This window comes from Phascolarctos cinereus, unplaced genomic scaffold (genome assembly GCF_003287225.1).
Source record: "Phascolarctos cinereus isolate Bilbo 61053 unplaced genomic scaffold, phaCin_HiC Scaffold_5;HRSCAF=322, whole genome shotgun sequence".
NCBI lineage: Eukaryota > Metazoa > Chordata > Mammalia > Diprotodontia > Phascolarctidae > Phascolarctos > Phascolarctos cinereus.
Window position 1 is genome coordinate 254,807,533 of NW_027555958.1, and position 20,760 is coordinate 254,828,292.

Below are 20,760 nucleotides of genomic sequence, written 5' to 3' on the forward strand. Positions count from 1 at the left end.
TAGTTTGTAAGCTCCTTTTGAGAAGGGACTACTTCTTTTTTGTCTTTTTTATTCCCAGTGTCTGAAACATAGGCTTGCTGACTGATAGATATTTGAAAATAAACTTGTCATTCTGTGTTGTCTGCAGTAGAGATTTTTTTTCTGTATATTCTTGGTCTAGTCTAGATACTCTTCCCTCTTTCCTTAATTTTCATAAGGCCCACATCAGGACCTGTAGTGGTAGAGCACAAATATGGTAGCCTATTGTCACCGATGGAGAAAGGAGTTTGTCATAGCATTATTGAAAGATCTTTTCTAGGTCTGTTTCTTGATAGTTTTATACTGGGCCAAGTATAAGAAAGAAATGGGGCAAAGGAGTAGAACTGCCCTGGGCTTAAATTTTACTAGCCAAATTAATGAAATTCACATTTATAAAGATTTACATAAGTTGTCGTTGTTTTTTTTTACTTAGTCATGTCTGACTTTTCATGATCCCATTTTGGGTTTTCTTGGCAAAGATACCAAAGCAGTCTACCATTTCCTTCTCCAGCTCATTTTACAGATAAGAAAACTAAGGCAAAATGGGTTAAGTGACTTGCCCAGGGTCACACTGCTAGTACGTGTCCAAGGCCAGATTTGAACTTAGGAAGATGAGTCTCCCTGACTTCAGGCCTGGCACTCTATCTACTGCACCACCTAGTTGCTCTGCAGCTCCATCACAGAATCATAAAATGTTAATACTTGGAAAGGACCTCAAAATTGGCTATCTAGTTTGATTTCTCATCTTACAAATGAGACAAATGGAATTTAAGGACAGGAAGTGACTAGTTCAAGGCCACATACACAGTATCACCTAGCATGTCACCTAATTTGCTAAAAATTCTCTGTCTTTTTGGTGTCCCTACCTCAATTGTCATAGTAATAAATGCAACTGTATACGTATCAGAAAGAGTCCCAGGAGTAAGATAAAGTACCCACATCTTACATGGGGGTCTTCTTTTAATTACTTTACCTATCCTGAGAGGAGGAATAGAGATAGGTAATCACCTGAGTTAAGTTCCAGACAGGTGATTTTGGCAGTGGGAGGAAGGGTTGGAAAAGTAGTGTTTGTGGAATATCAGTAATGATGGTGTCCAAGTAGCGGAAGGTATATGCTTGAAGCAACCCATGAAGTATACAGAGTGCTCTGGTTAGCTAAGAAGACAGGTACATGGCCAATAATCCTACCTTTTAGAGAGTTTGGGGAATTTTTGTACCTCTTTTTCCATTTGACCAATTCTGCTTTTTAAGGAGTTCAGTGGATTTTTGTGCCTCTTTCCTCTGATCTGTTCTGTTTTTTAAGGTGTTATTTTCTTCAGTATTTCTGTGCCTCCTTTACCAAGGTATTGACTCTTTTCATGATTTTCTTGCATCACTCTCATTTCTTTTCTCATTTTTTCTTCTACCTTTCTTATTTTATTTTTAAAATCCTTTTTTTGAGGGCTTCTAGGAATTCTTTTGGGGCCTAAGACTAATTTTTCTTTGAGGCTCTGTGATTATTTCAAGTTTGTGTTTTGATCTTCCCTGTCACCACAGTAACTTTCTGTGGTCAGGTTCTTTTTTGTTGTTTGTTCATTTTTCTAGCCTACATTTTGACTTTTAACTTTATGTTAAAATTGGGCTCTGCCCCTGAAGTAGATGGGGCACTGTCCCAAGAGAGTCAGGTTTTTCGCACTGCTGTTTTCAGAGCTAATACTGGGGGAGGGGGGTGTCATCTATGAGTTTTTAGTTCTTTCCAGTTGGTATGATCTAAGGAGAAGTGTAGTCACTGCTCTCCTAACCTGTACTCTGGTTTGTGAGTGACCACAAGCACCTTTTTCCATGCTGGAATTGTGTCCAGGGTCTCCATTCGTGCTGGGGCTCAGCTTTGTCCTGGGACTGTGGCCTGGAACTGTGTATAGGCAATGCAACAGAGCCCTACTCCCCGTAACAGCAATGCGCTCCCTGCAATCTCCTTCTGACCAATTCTCCCGCTCACTTACAGTCAGTGGGCTCAGAGCTTCGGAAGTCACAGCCGCCAATTCCGTTGCCCCCAAGGACTGCTACTGGGTTGCCAGGGCATGGCCTGAGCTGGCTGAGCCTACACTGGACTGCACTCCACTCTCACTCCAGTAAGACAGCTCCTTCCTGCCATCCTTCTAAGTTGTCTTAGGCTAGAAAATTGTTTCACCCCATCCTTTTGTTGATCCTGCCATTTTAGAATTCCTTTTGAGATATTGCTATAATGCATTTAGAAGGAAATCTGAGGGACTTTAGGGAGGCCTTGCCTTTACTCTGTCATCTTGGCAACTATATTTTTTATGAATTTATTGTAAAAAGTGTAAGAAACAGGCTATTGTTTGTTAAAACAACAGCACGGTATCCTGAGTATCCTGATCAGAACTAATTCATAAATTATGATTTAGAAAATTTTTAGCTTCTTCATAACTTGGTTCATGTGGAGAGCATCACATTCATAACTTTGACTACCCTTATTATCTGAATGTTAGAAATCATTAGAAATACTGGCCCCTATATTTTTACTTTCAAAAACCTCAGATGTGGGGGGTATAAGAAGTCTGGTTAATATCACCTTCACCTGTTTCACACAAATCTGAAAGGTTTACTGTCCATGTCATTGACCGTAAATTGTAGACTATGTCACACCAATTCTCCTGTACTCACATTCTTCCCAAACCATTTAAACCAACTGCAAACAATAAATTATAGAAGAGTGACTGCAGCAGGTGGTTCAAGCCTTGGAAAGATAACAAGCACAGTGATTGATGGTTTCTAACCTTGTAATTCAGAGTGATTTTTTTGATGCCACACAAATTCTGGACTTGTATCAAAGGATTTCATCAACAGAACACATGATATTTGGGGGCATGATTTAATGCATCACACTACAGTAAAATACAGCTTGTTTTTTATACTGAAACTTGTAAATAAAATGTTAATTAGAATTTTTCTTTTCTAAGGTATTCTCTTTAGAGTGAGAAAGAAGTGATCTCCTAACCAAACACCTACATATTATGCACTGGGATCAATAAATGCAGATAGCAACAGTGTATCTCTGATATTTCTCCTAACAGCTTTACACATCTGAATATTTCACTTCTCAAGACTGTAAATCTGAAGAAGTACATTTTTCTTTTTTCTTCAAACACTTTATGACAGCTCTTATGCCCTGCACTCCTCAAGGCTTCTCTTCTCTTCTCTAGGCTAATATCTCCAGTTCAAAAATTTTCACCATACTGGTTGCCCTTCTCTAAATATTCTACAGCTTTTTAATATCCTTCTTAACCCAAGCCACCCAGAAATTCAGTCTGCCAAAACATGTTTACTAATCATCTAATTAATTCAAGCAGAAGTTTTTATTCCAATTATTTTCTTTGGTCTGCAAAGGGTGCCTAGATACTGTGCTACATGTTTTTTTTAATTGATGGCTTGAATTTTCTGCAATTCTTTTTCTTCAGCTGGTTCATCATTAATTTAGCTTGATACTGTTATTTGATCTCTTCATGACATCAACTCTTTTATTCCATAGTTCTGATACTTATAGGTTTATTTCTACATTTAAAAAAATTCAAATAGAATAATTCCACTTTAAAGTTTTTTTGTGTTTTTTTTTTAGCCAACTGCCATTCTGAAGGCTGTAGTCCACCTGATCTTATAAGAATTGTGTTCTTTTATTAAAGTTTTTATGGCATTTAGATTTACAAAAACTGAAAATCTTTCAGGCATTGAAGCTAAATATCATGTGATATCCTGGTCCAGAACAGAAATAACATTGCCATATGTACATCTCGATACTGAACTGCTGCCTTTCCTCGATAGAGAGCAATGCCATAATTGAAAATAGAGCCTATATTCTCTTTTTTGGCTGCCATACACATCATACTGCTGACTCATATTTATCTTATAGTTCACTAAAACTCCTAGACCTTTTAAAGAATAACTGCTATCTATCAATGCCATTTCTACTTACAAAGCAGATTTTTTTGCACCTAAGGGCAAGACTTCCTGAATTATTATTCTATTAGATTCAGCCCAATGCAGAATCTTAAGACTGTCAACACCTTTTTTTATTCTATTTTTATTCTGTTAGCTATTCTGCCCCTAAGTTTACCCTCCCGTGTTGTGACCTTTCAGGAAACATACTTCGTCTATCCCTACATTTTCGGTAAACTAAGTCATTGGCAAGAATATTAAACAGTAAGGGGCCAACACCGACATCCTGGAGGTCCTCCACTAGAGGCCTATTGCCACAGTGACACTGAACTACTAACAACAACTGTTGAGGTGCAGCCATCCAATCAGTTACGAATCCATCAGATTGTTTGTTGTCTAATTTAAATGTTTCCTCAACTTCTCCACAAGAAAAGTATGAGATACTTTATCAAAAGCTTCGTTTAAAAGTCTAGGTAAACTATAACCACATTACCTAAATCTACTAGTTTAGTAATCCTGTTAAAAAAGAAAATGAGGTTAATTTAGAATGACCTAATGAATTCATGCTGGCCCTGCTTCCTTTTCTAGATGTCAATCATGCCTTAAATGATCCATTTTCAAATTTTCCTAGGAACTGAAGTCAAACACACTGATCTATGTTTTGGTTTCCTTAAAAAAAAAAATTAGGACATTTAGGACCATAATCTTGTGATACTTCTCCCCCTTTCCATGACCTTTCAAATATCACTGACCACAATCACATTGCCAGTTCTTTTAGGATCTGAGGATGTGGTTTATCTGGTCCAAGTGACTTGGTCCAAGTGAATTCATCAAATGAAGGCAGGGGTTCTCTTACTACCTCCTTATTTATCTTGAGTATCAGCTTCCTGTTGGTCATTTTTGTTTTGTCATTTCTAGAATAAAGGTCATTCTCTTGGCAAAGAAAATAAAAACAAAGACTGTTTCATTCACCCCAAGCAATGGTCCTACTTCTTTCTTGGATTCTCCTTTTTCTCCCAATGTAGTGTGGGACTGGGTGGGGAGAAGCCTTTCTATTGTCCTTCCTTTCCTTTGCTAATTTCAGTTCACTCTAAGCTTTCTCATTCCTTAGGTTATTTTTACAGGACCATGACACACATTCTTTCTCTTTTTTTTTTTGGCGAGGCAATTGGGATTAAGTGTGTTGCCCAGGGTCACACAGCTAGTAAATTCAAGTGTCTGAGGCCGGATCTGAACTCAGATACTCCTGACTCCAGGACTGGTACTCTATCCAATGTTCCACCCAGCTGCCCCTGACACACTCTTATGTTTGTTTTCTGTTACCTTGACTTCATTTCATTTTCTGCACATTTCTTTTAAAAATCTAAGTTGGTTGACAAGTTCCTTGTACATCTACATCTCTCCAGACACATCCCACTTTTTTCTTCTTATTGGAATCATTTCCCTTTGTATCTTCAGAATGCCATTCTTGAATGTTTTCCATCCCTCCTGGACTGACTTCCTCTGATTCATTTTACTCCATCAGATCCTACCCACATTCCTCCACTCTACCCTTTCCTCAATGATCCCAACATCTGTCAAAAACCATGACTGAATTAAAAGCCACTGTGCTTCTTAACCCAAGAACAAAGCAGTCATATCTAAAATCATCAACAGATAGCAGATAGTTGTCATCCATGACAAACATTAAGTGGAAGAATTATTCCTTTGTCTTCTATGGACTGAAAAACATCACAGAATCACAGAATTTGAGAGCTGGGAAGAATCTTAGCAGCCATGCGGTACAACCCCTACATGAAAGGAATTTCCCATTCTGACATACCCAATAAGGGGTCCAGCCTTTGCCTGAATACTTCCAAGATGGAGGATCACACTACCTTTCAAGACAGCCCATTCTACTTTTGGACAGATCTAATTTTTAGAAAGGATTTTCTGACATAAGTCTAAAGTTGCCTTTTTTCCACCTTTACCTTTTGCTCTTGGTCCTCCTCTCTAGGATCGAATATAACATTTAATCCTTCTGCCACATACAGCACTTGAAATATTTGAAGACAGCTATCATGGTAGTTCCTTGACTTTTCTCTTCTCCGTGCCAAACATCCCCAATTCTGTCAACTTATCTTTATCACTGTCCTCCTTAAACCACAGCACCAGATGCTTAAACCACAATGTTCTAGAGAGCTCCGATGAGAGCAGAGGATAGTGAGGTTATCAACTCCCTACTGCTGGAAACTATGTTCCTCTTAATTGAGTTCTTTGTAATCACAAAAAACTGGAAAAAAAAAAGTAGATGCCCATGCAATACGGGATCCCATAAACAAGTTATGGTATGTGAAAGTAAAGCCATATTACTATGCTATAAGAAATGATGAAGATGATGAATATCAAGAAGAATGGGAAGGCTTTTGATATAAAACGGAATAAGCAGAACCACTAAAATAATATATAACAATATAAATGGAAACAAGAACAAATAAATAACTGAACCTGAATGCTTTAAAATTACAATGATCAAGTTCAGCCCTAAAGAAGAGTTATGATAACACACTACCCTCAGCCCTTATTTACCTACAGTGATGAGGGACTCTGGGTATGGAACATCACATGTAATGTCAAACTTTCTGAACATGTTGGAGAGGTGTGCTGAATTGTTTTTTTTTCTTTTTAAAATCCTTCAGGATTATGCTCTGGAAGGGAGAGGTAGGAAGCAATGCACTAGAAAATGTAGGTGACATAAAAAGAAAAGAGATCAATTTAAACATTTTTTTCTAGAAATCCAGTACTCCTTTTTTATATACCACAATATCATTCCACCTAGATACTGCTTCTCAACAGATGCCTCTGATGTGTGTCAGTACACTTGCTTTTGCTGGTAGGCTGAATTGCAAGGGGACTTTAATGGGAGATTTATTTAACAACTGTGGAACTCAATTCCTTAGATCTTCCAAGAACCAAAACCTATTGCTTCTTCATGTTCTTAGAGCTTCCATCAGATTTGGGATTAGAAACTGAATAGTAGTGATGTGCGTGTGTGTGTGTGTGTATACACAAACATACACACATGCACACATACACACACACACACACATAATGAGCCAACTAAAAGGAGACAACTAGGACATCATGAGCATTTCAAATGTGTTTACTTACCAGAACATTCCTAGAGCTTTTCTGTTATACAACTGGCAGCATTAAGTTGACAGATACTTTAAAATAAAGTTGTTAAGCAGAACAAGGTTTCTGACAGTCTTAAAAACAATTCCTCTAAAAAAGGCTGGGGGAAGGGGGACAGAGCCAAGATGGCGGCATGAAAGCAGTGACTTGCTTGAGCTCTCCCCCAAACCCCCCAAATACTGGTAAAAAAATGGCTCTAAACAAATTCTAAAGCAGCAGAACCCACAAAAAGACAGAATAAAACAAATTTTCAGCCCAAGACAGCCTGGATGGTTGATCTGAAAGGCATATTGGGGGCCAGGCGGGTTAGAGGAGCTCAGTTCAACATGGGTGCACAGGCCACAGTGAACCTGGAGCAGGCCTCAGAGGAATGAATCACAGGCAGCTGTGGCGGCTTCCAGACTCCTCAATCCACAAAGCCAAAGATAACTTAGAAGGTCAGTGGGAAAAAGTCTGTTTCTACGGTGCTGAGAGAGCAGGTAGGTCAGAGCCAGCTCCAGAGCGCAGAGTGCGGATGCTGGGGCAGTGGCTGCATTCTGAGCTTTCGGCCTACAGACTGAGGGGGAATCCAGTGACTGACTAATCAGAGGGAGATTGCAGGGATCTCTTTGCTGGTGCTGAGGCAGAAATCTCTTGCTTTGCCTGTGTTTGGATCTGGGTCACAGTTCTGGGTAATAGTACTGTGGTGAGCAGGAGCACTGGAGCAGTAGAGCTTGCAGTGGCGGTGGAGAGGAAACCCTCCTCACAATTCTAAGAGAGAAAAGACTGCTTGTGGCCAGTCACTCAAAGACCAGAGAGGCCAGGAAAACAGCAAACACCGCGACCCTTATCATACCACCTTGGAAGAGCTGAAAATTTACAGGTCCCTAAAAGTATCTCTGAAAACAGCTGTACGAACCCCCAAAGCTTGGGATAGTACATTCTCCACACTGAAAGCACACTCTTACCTTAACAAAGAGTTTAAAACTCAAGTAATCAGCTGGGATCATGAGCAAACCTCACAAAAAGAGTCAGACTATATTATCTTACTTTGGTGACAAAGAAGATCAAAACATACAACCAAAAGAAGACAACAAAGTCAAAGCTCCCACATCCAAAGCCTCCATGAAAAATACGAATCTGTTCCAGGCCTTGGAAGAACTCAAAAGGGATTTTTAAAAAAATTTTATTAATTTATTTTGATCTATCAACAATCACTTCCATATGCTTTTGAGTTGAAAATTTTTCTTCCCCTTCCTCCCCCCCCACCCTCCCCAAGACGGTGCATAATCTGATACAGGCTTTACATTTACATATCCATTAAACATATTTTCACATTAGTGAAGTTGTAAGTAAAAGTTAAAACCAGTAGGAGGAACCATCAGAAAGATGAAACAAAACTCAACAGAAGGTAAAAAGAAGTGACAGCGATTCGACTTCCATAATTCTTTCTTTGGATGTGGACAGCATTTTCCATCCCGAGGCCTGTGGAGATGTCTTAGATCCTCGTAATGCTGAGAAGGGTTCAGTTTACCAATCTTAGTCATTGTATAATGTGGCTGTTATTGTGTACAAAGTCTTCTTGGTTCTGCTCACTTCACTCAGCATCAGACCATATAAGTCTTCCTAGGCTTTTCTGAAGTCAGCGTGTTCATCATTTCTTATAGCACAATAGTATTCCATTACATTCATATACCACAACTTGCTCAGCCATTCCCCAATTGATGGGCATCCTCTCAATTTCCAATTCTTTGCCACCACAAAAAGAGCTGCTATGAATATTTTTGTACATGTGGGTCCTTTTCCCATTTGTTTGATCTCTTTGGGATATAGCCCTAGAAGTGCTATTGCTGGATCAAAGGGTATGCACATTTTTGTAGCCCTTTGGGCATAGTTCCAAATTGTTCTCCAAAATGGTTGGATCATTTCACAACTCTACCAACAACGTATTAGTGTTCCAATTTTCCCACATCTCCAATATTTATCATTTTCCTGTTTTGTCATGTTGGCCAGTCTGATAGGTGTGATGTGGTACCTCAGAGTTGTTTTGATTTGCATTTCTCTAATCAATAATGATTTAGAGCATTTTTTCATATGACTATAGATGGCTTTAATTTCTTCATCTGAGAACTGTCTGTTCATATCATTTGACCATTTATCAATTGGGGAATGGCTTGTGTTCTTATAAATTTGTCTTAATTTTCTATATATTTTAGAAATGAGGCCTTTATCAGAGAGACTGGTTGTAAAAATTCTTTCCCAATTTTCTACCTTCCTTCTAATCTTAGTTGCATTGGCTTTGTTTGTGCAAGAACTTTTCAATTTAATGTAATCAAAATTATCCATTTTGCTTTTCAAAATGTTCTCTATCTCCTGTTTGGTCATGAATTCTTCTGTTCTCCATAGATCTGATAGGTAAACTATTCCTTGTTCTCCCAGTTTACTTATGGTATCAGTCTTTATATTTAAGTCATGAACCCATTTTGACTTTATTTTGGTATATGGGGTGAGATTTGGGTCTATGCCTAGTTTCTGCCATACTCTTTTCCGGTTTTCCCAGCAGTTTTTTCAAAGAGTGGGTTCTTATCCCAGAAGCTGGGGTCTTTGGGTTTATCAAATAATAGATTACTATAGTCATTGACTACTGTGTCTTGAATATTTAACCTATTTCACTGATCCAACTCCCTATTTCTTAGCCAGTATCAGGCAGTTTTGATGACTGCTGCTTTATAATACAATTTAAGATCTGGAATTGCTAGGCCACCTTTCCCTTCATTTCTTTTCTCAAAAGGGATTTTGAGAAGCAAGTAAGGGAAGTAGAGGAAAAACTGGGAAGAGAAATGAAAGTGATGCAAGAAAATCATGAAAAACAAGTCAACAGCTTGCTAAAGGAGACCCAAAAAAATACTGAAGAAAATAACATCTTAAAAAATAGCCTAACCCAAATGGCAAAAGAGGTCCAAAAAGCCAATGAGGAGAAGAATGCCCTAAAAAGCAAAATTGGCCAAATGGAAAAGGAAGTCCAAAAGATTACTGAAGAAAATACTTCCTTAAAAATTAGAATAGAGCAATTGGAAGCTAGTGACTTTATGAGAAATCAAGACACAGTAGAACAAATCCAAAAGAATGAAAAATTAGAAAACAATGTGAAATATCTCATTGGAAAAACAACTGACCTGGAAAATAGATCCAGGAGAGAGAATTAAAAATTATTGGACTATCTGAAAGCCATGATCAAAAAAAGAGCCTAGACATCATCTTTCAAGAAATTATCAAGGAAAACTGCCCTGATATTAGAACCAGAGGGCAAAATAGAAATTGAAAGAATCCACAGATCTCCTCCTGAAAGAGATCCCCAAAGGAAAACTCCTAGGAATATTGTAGCCAAATTCCAGAGTTCCCAGGTCAAGGAGAAAATATTACAAGCTGCCAGAAAGAAACAATTCAAGTATGTGGAAACACAATCAGGATAACACAAGATTTAGCAGCTTCTACATTAAGGACCGAGGGCATGGAATATAATATTCAGGGCAAAGGAGTAGGATTACAACCAAGAATCACCTACCCAGCAAAACTGAGTATAATCCTTCAGGGGAAAAAATGGTCATTCAGTGAAATAGAGGACTTTCAAGCATTCCTGATGAAAAGACCAGAGCTGAATAGAAAATTTGACTTTCAAATACAAGACTCAAGTGGAACATGAAGAGGTAAACAGGAAAGAGAAATCATAAGAGACTTATTAAGGAAACTGTTTACATTCCTGCATGGAAAGATGATATTTATAACTCATGAGACCTTTGTCAGTATTAGGGTAGTGGGGGGAAAAAATTATATGTATGTATAGATAGATAGATAGATAGATAGATAGAGATAGAGGGCACAGGGTGAGTTGAAGATGAAGGGGTGATATCTGGAGAATAAAATTAAGGGTGAGAGAGGATTATACTAGGAGAAGAGAAAGGGAGAGGTAGAATGGGGTAATTATCACAAAAACAGACAAGAAAAGGTTCTTACAGTGAGGGGAAAAGGGGAAGGTGAGAGGAAATGAGGAATCTTATTCTCATAGGATTTGGCTTAAGGAGGGAATAACATACACACTCAATTGGGTATGGAAATCTGTCTTACCCTACAGGAAAATAGGGGAGAAGGGGACAAGAGAGGGGGATGATAGAGAGAGAAGGGCAGATTGGGAAAGGGTAATAGAAGGAAGTACTTCTGAGGGACAGTCAAAAAAAGAATAGAATAGATGGTGGGACAGGATAGGATTAAGGGAAATAGAGTTAGTTTTTCACAACATGTCTACTGTGGAAGTGTTTTCCATAACTGCACATGTATGGCCTGTATTGAGTTGCTGGCCTTTTCAATGAGGGGGTGGGTGGGAGGAAGGAGAAAGTTTGGAACCCAAAGTTTTAAAAACACATGTTTAAAAAAAAATGTTCCCACATACAGCTGGGAAATAAGAAATACAGGAAATGAGGTACAGAAATCTATCCTGCCCTGCAGGAAAATGGAAGGGGAAGAGGATAAGAGAAGGGGGGGGTGGAGATAGAAGGGAGGGCAGACTAGGGGAAGGGGTATTCAGAATGCACACTGTCTTGGGGTGGGGGGAGGGGCAAGATGGGGTGAAAATTTGGAATTCAAAATCTTGTGGAAGTAAATGTTGAAAACTTAAAAGAAATCAAAAAATTTAAAAAAAAATTAAAAAGGCTAGGAATCTACAGGTTTGCCAAAGAACAAGGATCTCCTATGTTGGGTGGCCTACATTGGATGTGTCTACGTGGCAATTTTTCATACTGCTCTAAGCATACTACATAAATTCCAGGCTACACCCATAATTATTTACATAGAATTTTATCTCAGGTAGAATTCTACTCCTTGCCAAAACAAACCCAAAATGTCTAAGAATCCCTAAAACTGCTAAGCTGATTTTAAAAAATGAAAAAAAAAACCAGAAAGAATTATAACATACCTTTTAGCTTTTTGTCCTGACCCCACCAAATTACAGAGTAGAATTAGCACTTTGCTCCCATTTCCAGAAGGCAAAGATTCAGCTGGTAAGGTAGCCATCTGTGGAAGGCTCTGTCCTTTGTGTTTGCTGAACTGAATATTGGAGGGACAACCTAAAAGAAAGAATGAATATAAGAGAATTAAGTTTCTATGTTTATAAGAATCGTTGTAATGGGTTTCACTTCATAGTCATTTCATTCTAGAATTTCATTTCATGTATCAAGGAGGCAGTGAAAAAGAATGGTGAATCTAGAGGAGAGAGGGGGAGAGAGAGAGAGAGAGAGAGAGAGAGAGAGAGAGAGAGAGAGAGAGAGAGAGAGAGAGAGAGAGAGAGAAAGAGATAGAGAGATCGATCCTGAATCTGAGGCCCATGAGCTATATAATCATGGTCAAGTCACAACTTCTCGGCATTTTTGTATCCTTGGTGATATCTGCATTACCTACCCTCGTAAAGTATTAAAAAGAAAAGCATGTTGTAAACATGAAAGCACAGTATAAATGTGAACTGCTATAATTATTAGCAAAGTAGAGAGGGAATAGGTATTTATATAGCACTTGCCATGTGCCAGATACTGTGCTAAATGCACTGCAAATATTATTTCACTTTCACCCAACTTGGAAAAGACCTAGTATGACTATCTGTCGTGACATGAACTTCAAAAAGTTAGAAGGCTTTGTTTAATAGACAGGAGCATATCACCTGTAGCATCATTTCTGGCTTTTGTCAAATAAAATAAGAATTAACTTCAGAAACCAAATACCCACACCATACACCTTGCATTTAAGGAGACAACATCATTAGCTAAGAACAAAGTGCCTCTGTTTGATTGTTGTAGAATTTACATCTGTTTTTAGTCAATGGGATAATGTATACATATATGCATTGCACGTGCGTACACGCACACACACATACACCCTATGACTGCTGGAACCTGTAAACACTGCATCAAAAGTCCTTCATAATATTGGCCCAGCACAAGGTCATCCTAACCCAATTCTCAGCGAAAGTAAAAAGAAGCAATGCAGCTGAGCACTCATCTACAACTCCTCCAAAAAGATCTATTAAATGCACCAGGCCAAATCTTGATGGAGAAATCCAGAAAAAGTCAGAGTGAGTCCTTTGTCTGGCCCACGTTGGCATAAGAAGACAGGCAAAGCTATGAAGATACAGAAGATGGGGTCAGGGCAGTAGCATACACCAAAGAACGAAAACTCCAGTGCCTAGCACACCAGCATAAAAGGAAGTCCCAATGACAAGAGGTGCGAACTAGCAGCTTTGTGACCCACTAGACAGCCCTGGGTCACAGATCTAAAGCAGAATGAGAAGAGAACATGTGCATAGCCAGGGCATTAATAAGTTGGGAGGGCCTGGTGGTATACAGATAAAGGAGGAAGTTCAGAAGCCAGCAGCGTCAGTGATGTGGTTCAGATCCCCAAGCTCTGAATACAGTCTCATTTCCAGCATCTAGTCCAGCCTGCAAAGAATAACCAAGGCAGGAAACCCATACCATACCGAAGCCTATAATTCTGTCACACTGAAGCAGCAGAGCTTTATGGCTAGCTGATAAGGGCATAAGTTTAGCAGCACACTACTGTTGCTTAGACACAAACACAGTCAGGAACTTGCTGGGCTGAGACCAGGAGGTAATCAATCAGACTTTGTCCTGGATCAGATCCTTTTGGAAGCAATAAAAAATTAAAGGGTCCCTAGCCTGCCCCTGAGATACCAGAATAACACAACACTCAATACTCCAGGAAAACAGCAAAAGGACCACTCCAGAACTTCCCTCCAAAGTGTGACAGATCCCAGCCCTAACACCCAGTCCAAAGTCAGAAAGCAGACTGGAAGAATGGACAAAGAAAAACAGAACCAAATAATTATACATTATTATGGTGGAAAGGATGCTCAAGGCACAAGTGTATAAGACTAGAATGCACCTAAAACATCTAAAAGCAACGCCTCAGAGAAACACACAGCTTGGGCAAAATACAACTAGAATTCCTGGAATAAATGAAATTTTAGCAATGAAGAGTTACAAAAAAAATTTAAATGTTTTTTAATAAATGAAATAAGAAAGCTTGATATAAAGAAACGGAAAAGAAATGAGAACTATGAAAGAAAGAACTGGATAGAGAATTAACAGCTTGACACAAAAGGTACAAAACCTTGCGTGAGTAACAAACTCCCTGAAAATTAAAATGGATCAGGTAGAAGCTAAGAAATATTAAAGCAAAAGTCAAAAGGCTAAAAAAAGAATGAATATGTAAAGTATCTTATAGCAAAAACAACTGACCTGGAAAATCAATAGAGGAGAAAAAAAAATTAAAGAATCATTGCACTATCTGAATGTCATAACCAAAAGGGAAAAAAAGCCTATAAAAGAAAAAAAATTCTATTTCTTTCTTTTTTTTTCTGGCAAGGCAATTGGGATTAAGTGATTTGCCCAGGGTCACACAGCTAGTAAGTGTCAAGTACGTAGTCTGAGACCACATTTGAACTCAGGTACTCTTGACTCCAGGGCCAGTGCTCTATCCAATGTGCCCCCTAGCTGCCCCCCAAAAATTCTATTTCAAGAAATCTTAAAAGTACCCAGATCTCTTAAAAAGTGGAAATAGAAAGCATCCAACAGTTACCTCTTAAACCCCAAAATGAAAACTCGAATGAATATCCTAGCTAAAATCCAGAGCTTCTAGGCCAACAAAAAATACCACAGGTAGCTAAAAGAAAAAATTCAAACACTGAGGAGCAACAGTTGGAATCACATATGATTGAGCAGCTACCATCATAAATCAACAGAGAACACGAAATACAATATTCCAGAAGGCAAGGTTTTACCTTTACCCAGCAAATGCTACAGAGGCATTTGCTATGGGGGTGGGAGTGAGAGAATAGCTCTTTAATGAAAGAGAGGACATCTAAACATTCCTGATGAAAAGACCAGAGCTATGGAGAAACTCTCAAGTTCAAACACAGGAGTGAAGAGAAGCATAAAAAGGTTAAAATGAATGAAAAATGTCAAATGCGACCTCAGACACCTGACACTTACTAGCTGTGTGACCCTGGGCAAGTCACTTAACCCCAACTGCCTCAGCAAAAATGCAACAAAACAAAACAAAAATGAATGAACAATGGTAAGGGATTAAAGAAGAATAAGCTGTTTACATTTAAATATGGGGAGATGATACATGTGTCACCTCTGAATTCTAGAGGAAGTCTAATTAGAGTGAATGCCTGGAAATAGTTCTGTTATGATTTGATAATCTTAAGAGAAGAATGGAAAAAGGGGAAGAGGAATACTCTGGGAGCTGAGGAAAGAAAAGGAAAGTTAGCAAAAATTTTCTCGCATAATCTAGGTGCTCAAATAGACATGTATACAAACAAGGAGGAAGGGTAGGGGAGCAGGTGACATTTGAACCTCACTCTCCTCTGAACTAGTCAAAAGAGGGAATATAAACATATATACACACAGTTAGTTATAAAAATACATTTCATTTAACAGGGAAATAGGAAGAAATGGGGAGAAGAGGAAATTAGAGTGAAGATAAGTAGATTAAGGGAAGGATTAGTCCTAAACAACATAAACTCTAAAGATGTACAAAAATATTTATAGATCTTTTTCAGGTGACAAAGAGTGAGAATCTAAGAGGGTGCCCATCAGTTGGGGAATGGCTGAACCAAGTGTGGTTCATACATGTGATGAAATACTTTTGCGCTTAAAGAGACAATAAAGGGTATGGTTTTGGAGAGACCTGGAAAGATTTGAATGAACTAATACAGAGTGAAGTGAACAAAATCAGAACAATTAATACTGACAACTGACAACATGTTAAAGACAAACAACTCTGAAAGATTAGGAACTCTGATCAGTGTACAATTTCACAATAAAACAGGTTACCCATCTCCTGATAGTGAGGTAAAGGATTCAGAGTACAGAATGAGACTATTTTTCTTTTGGACATGATCAGTATAAAAATTTATTTTGCTTGACTATATATGTTTGTCACAGAAGTAATACATATTTTACATATAGTATATTTAGGGATAACTAGATAGGATAGATTCTTTCTTATAATAGGCCCCAAACTTTAAACCACAAGTTATAAGTTCACTGTTCACTAAGCTGTTCACTTGCCTAACAACAAGAATGCTGACTAAAGGACTTCCACTTTCTGGCCTATAACAACAAGCCCAGCATGGATGGGATGCCTTGACATGATGTGCAAAGTCCCCCAACTTATTTTTGTACATTTGGACCACCTTCTCTTGCCTAACATAAGGAGGGGCCCATCTTATGACCACTTAGTCATGGAGATGATCCTTGCCCATCCTATGACCACCCATGCTGATGGATTATTTCTGGCCCTCCTGGAAGGTCAAAATCAAGTTCTATCAACCAATGAGACACTGTATTTTACTTTGCCTCTTATGTGTATCTGGGGTATCAAGGCCTAAAACAGTAAGGCTGTGGGAAAGAGTGCATCTCAGATCAAGAGGAAGATCTTTTTCATTTCATTAGAGGAAGCCACAAACCCTTTAATAAAATACTACTGGCTCAGAGCTCTACCTCGGTCTCTTTTATTATAAACTGGACAATTCTGGAGCCCTTTTCTGCTCTTTGGGATGCAGACCTAGTTGCAGTATTGCTGGGTCAAAGCATATACACAGTTTTATAGGCCTTTGGCCATAGCTGCAAATTGTTCTCCAGAATGGTTGGGTCAAATTCACAACTCCACCAACATGGCACTGGTGTACCTATTTTTTCACATCCCCTCAGAGGGTAATTTCTTAAAAACAAAACTGAAGTATCAGAGAGGCCAACAGAAGGGAGGGCGTAAGAGTTGAGGTGGATATGGATTAGCAGGTGGGAAGTGATAACAGAGCAAAAATTGTTTTTCTGAATCACAGAAATAAAAGAAAGAAGAGGTGCTAGTCATAGGAATAGGGAAATTATCAGTTATATAAGACTACCCAGGGTTGTTTTTTCTCTCAAGATATAAGGGAACAAGAGGTAGAGGCCAGTAAATACCTTTTCATAAAGTCCATAGGGACTTCATTGAATTCACAATTGGTACCACTACCTTTATTTCATCTCAAAAAGGTGGGGGATGCATAGAAAATATGCCATATGTAAAATGTGCAGTCAGCTCCCAGTCAAGCCTATTAATGGAGACTGTGGTCCCAGACAGAGTCCTGGCAGCATGGTGACTAGTATTTGGGTGCTCTGTGGTTACTGAAGGCTGAGTTGCAGCAAAGATGGTTTTTTAGAGTTAAGTGAAACAGGACAAGGTAAATACTGCAAGAGGTTCTGAGGTGAAGAGGCTTTCAAGTATAATCCTTGGTACTGGGGCTGAAGTGTGATGAAAATGAGAGAAGTAAAGAAACTCTGGACTCTGGAGAAGAGAGTGGGGCTGATAATTTTGCACAGCTCTGCCTCACTCAAATCCAATTCACTTGCAAGTCAAGATATCACTCTCCTGATGTCACTGGTACTCTTCGAGAACGAAGGGCAAACAACAAGCTGTGAGTAGTAGTAGCTGCCCTAGCCCTCCCCTCTGGGGAACCCAACAGGCTAGTTCCAGTTCAGCAATGCTGCTATTTCCTTCTTCTCTAATTCCTCCTCTTTCTCTCTCTGTGTGGGGAGACATACACTTACATGTGGGTGCTCTGCCTAAAGGAATATAAATTTTGACTGCTTATATTTTGCAAAGTATCTTGGGGTTTAGAGGATAGATTTTTTTTTCCTTCCCTACTTATTTATTCAATTAACTCTTTTGTCTCAGGTAGTTTTCATTTATGATTTCGTGAACTATCTATAGCTCTGGAAAACCAGACTTTGATAAAGTCCATCGGGATTCAAATAGAGCTACTTGACTATGCCTTTAAACCCAAAGCACTCTGGCTCTCACTGATTGGCCAATAACAGGTCCCAAGCCCAAGCCTCACTTGTTCACTGTTTGGGTTTTTTAGGGCTCAAAGTGTAAATAGCAATTGTTTCTGTTTTGGCCAGAAACTCTGATGTCTTCTCCTCCCAGACCGATCCTTTTGTAAAGGCAAAGTAGGCCATCTTTCACCTCAATTCTTACCTAACCTTTAACTACTGAATGTGTGTTGCCTAAGACAAACTGGGACCTAGTCATTCTAACTTATGTCTTGCCTGGACTCCTGTGACTTTGGAGGAGAGAGTGGGGGTTATTACTTTGCACAGTTCTTCCTCCAAATCTAATTCACTTGCAAATCTAGTCCTCTTTGAGAAATATAGAACAACAACAACAAACAAATAAATGAACAACAAAAACCAACCAGATGATATGGAACAAGAAACACACCTAGGTGAGATTAAATTGATAGGTTTTTTTTTCTATTGCCCAAGGACATTAAAAGCACACATGTATATTGTGTGAAATGAAAATCAACTGATAAACAATCTACAACCTTCTGTTTAACACCTACTGAAAATCTATTTGAATTTTAGAATGTTAGAACTAACTTATTAAATGTCTCCATAAAAAAGATCAGGAAAACTCTGACAGTCCAAAGTGCAAACATCAAAAGATTTATGTCCCATGAATCATACTACCTCAACACCCAACTCAAAATCTGAATGGGATACTACATAGTTTACCTGAGAATGTGGTAGGAGCTCCCCAGATGGGTGACCAGGGAGCTTGGAAAGCATACACATTGTCTCCTTCTGAAATGTCATTCAAGTTCTCTTCATCAAAGAAAGAACGCTGGAGTCCACTGGGGGATAACTCAACCAGAACCACCTGGAATAGAGAAAGTTGTTTCTTTTAATTTTTAAAGCTGCAGCCAACATAGCAAACAAAGTAAAAAATGGCAACATAAGACCTTAGTATAGCAACCCCTCTTCTTTCAAAATCAGGGGGTATAGCAGAAGCCCTCATCCTCTCTAAGTCTCTCACTGAGCAGCTGAATAAGATTTTCACCTTTCCTATTTCATGGACAGGCTACCTTCAGTTCTGAGATGATCATCACAGAAATATGTAGGGAAAACCCCCCAAACATGTAATCATTGTTTTAAAACAACACTGCAGAGGGGTGGAGCCAAGATGGCAGAGTAAAAGCAGTGACTAGCTTGAGTTCTCCCCCAAACCTCCCCAAATACCTGTAAAAAATGGCTCTAAACAAATTCTAGAGCAGCAGAACCCACAAAAAGACAGAGTGAAACAAATTTCCAGCCCAAGACAACTTGGATGGTTGATTAGAAAGGTCTATTGCACTGGGCTGGGAGAAGGAGCAGGCCTCAGGGGACTAAATCAAGGGCAGCTGTGGCAGTTTCCAGACTTCCCAACCCACAAATGCCAAAGACAACTTAGAAGGTCAGTAGGAAAGGTCTGTGAGCATGGTGAGAGAGAAGTTAGGTCCCAAATCCAGTCCCAGCACACCACAGAAGGGGCAGCTGCTTCTTGAGCTACTGGCCCACAGACTGAGGGGAATACAGTGGCTGATCAGAGGGGGATTGCAGGGATCTCTTTGCTGATGCTGAGGCAGGATTCTCTTGCTTTGCCCATCCTTGGATCTGGGTCACAGTTCTGGGTGGCAATCCTAGGGCAAGGACCAATGGTGCAGTGGAGCTTGCAGTGGCATGAAGAGGAAATCCTCCTCACAGTTCCAAGGCAGAAAAGAGTGGTTGTGTTCACTCACAGACCACAGCACAGACCAGGAAAGGAGTAAAGACCTCACCCTTGATCATACCACCTCAGAAAAACTGAAAACTTACAGATCCCTAGAAATATCTCTGAAAACAGCTGCACAAAACCCCAGAAGCTTGGGACAGTACATTCTCCACATTGGAAGCAGACCCCTACCTTAACAAAAAGTTTAAAACTCAAGTAACTGACTGGGATCATGAGCAAACTGTGCAAAAAAAAAAAGTCAAACCACAGAATCTTTACTTTGGTGATAAAGAAGATCAAAACATGCAACCAGAAGAAGACAACAAAGTCAAAGCTCCTACATCCAAAGCCTCTAAGAAAAATATGAATCAGTCCCAGGCCACAGAAGAGCTCAAAAGGGATTTTGAGAAGCAAGTAAGAGAAATGGAGGAAAAACTGAGAAGACAAATGAGTGATACAAAAAAATAATGAAAAACGAATCAATACCCTGCTAAAGGAGGCCCCAAAAAAATACTGAAGAAAATAACAACTTAAAAAATAATCTAACCCAAACGGCAAAAGAGGTCCAAAAAGACAATGAGGAGAAGAATGCCTTAAAAAGCAGAATTGGCCAAATGGAAAAGGAAGTTCTAAAACTCACTGAAGAAAATAATTCCTTAAAAATTAGAATGGAGAAATTGGATGTTAGAGACTTTATGAGAAATCAAGACATTTTAAAACAAAAACAAAAGAATGAAAAAACAGAAGACAATGTGAAATATCTCACTGGAAAAACAACTGACCTGGAAAATAGATTCAGGAGAGAGAATTCAAAAATTATTGGACTATCTGAAATCCATGATCAAAAAAACAGCCTTGACATCATCTTTCAAGAAATTACCAAGGAAAACTGTCCTGATGTTCTAGAAAGGAAAGAATCCACTGATCACCTCCTGAAAGAGATCCCAAAAGGAAAACTCCTAGGAATATTGTAGCCAAATTCCAGAGTTTCCATGTCAAGGAGAAAATATT

At 38.9% G+C, this 20,760-nt stretch overlaps 1 protein-coding gene across 2 annotated transcripts in view; it reads right to left on the reverse strand.

Moving 5' to 3' along the window:
* Positions 1 to 20,760, reverse strand: part of USP43 (ubiquitin specific peptidase 43) — a 119,219-nt gene that overhangs the window by 42,450 nt on the left and 56,009 nt on the right. For both annotated transcript variants that reach the window (XM_020966742.1, XM_020966741.1), the window contains exons 6-7: positions 18,735 to 18,879; positions 12,074 to 12,224 (exon numbers count right to left, since the gene is read on the reverse strand). In XM_020966742.1, coding sequence (XP_020822401.1) covers positions 12,074 to 12,224; positions 18,735 to 18,879 — 296 coding nt within the window. The remainder of the gene's footprint in view (positions 1 to 12,073; positions 12,225 to 18,734; positions 18,880 to 20,760) is intronic.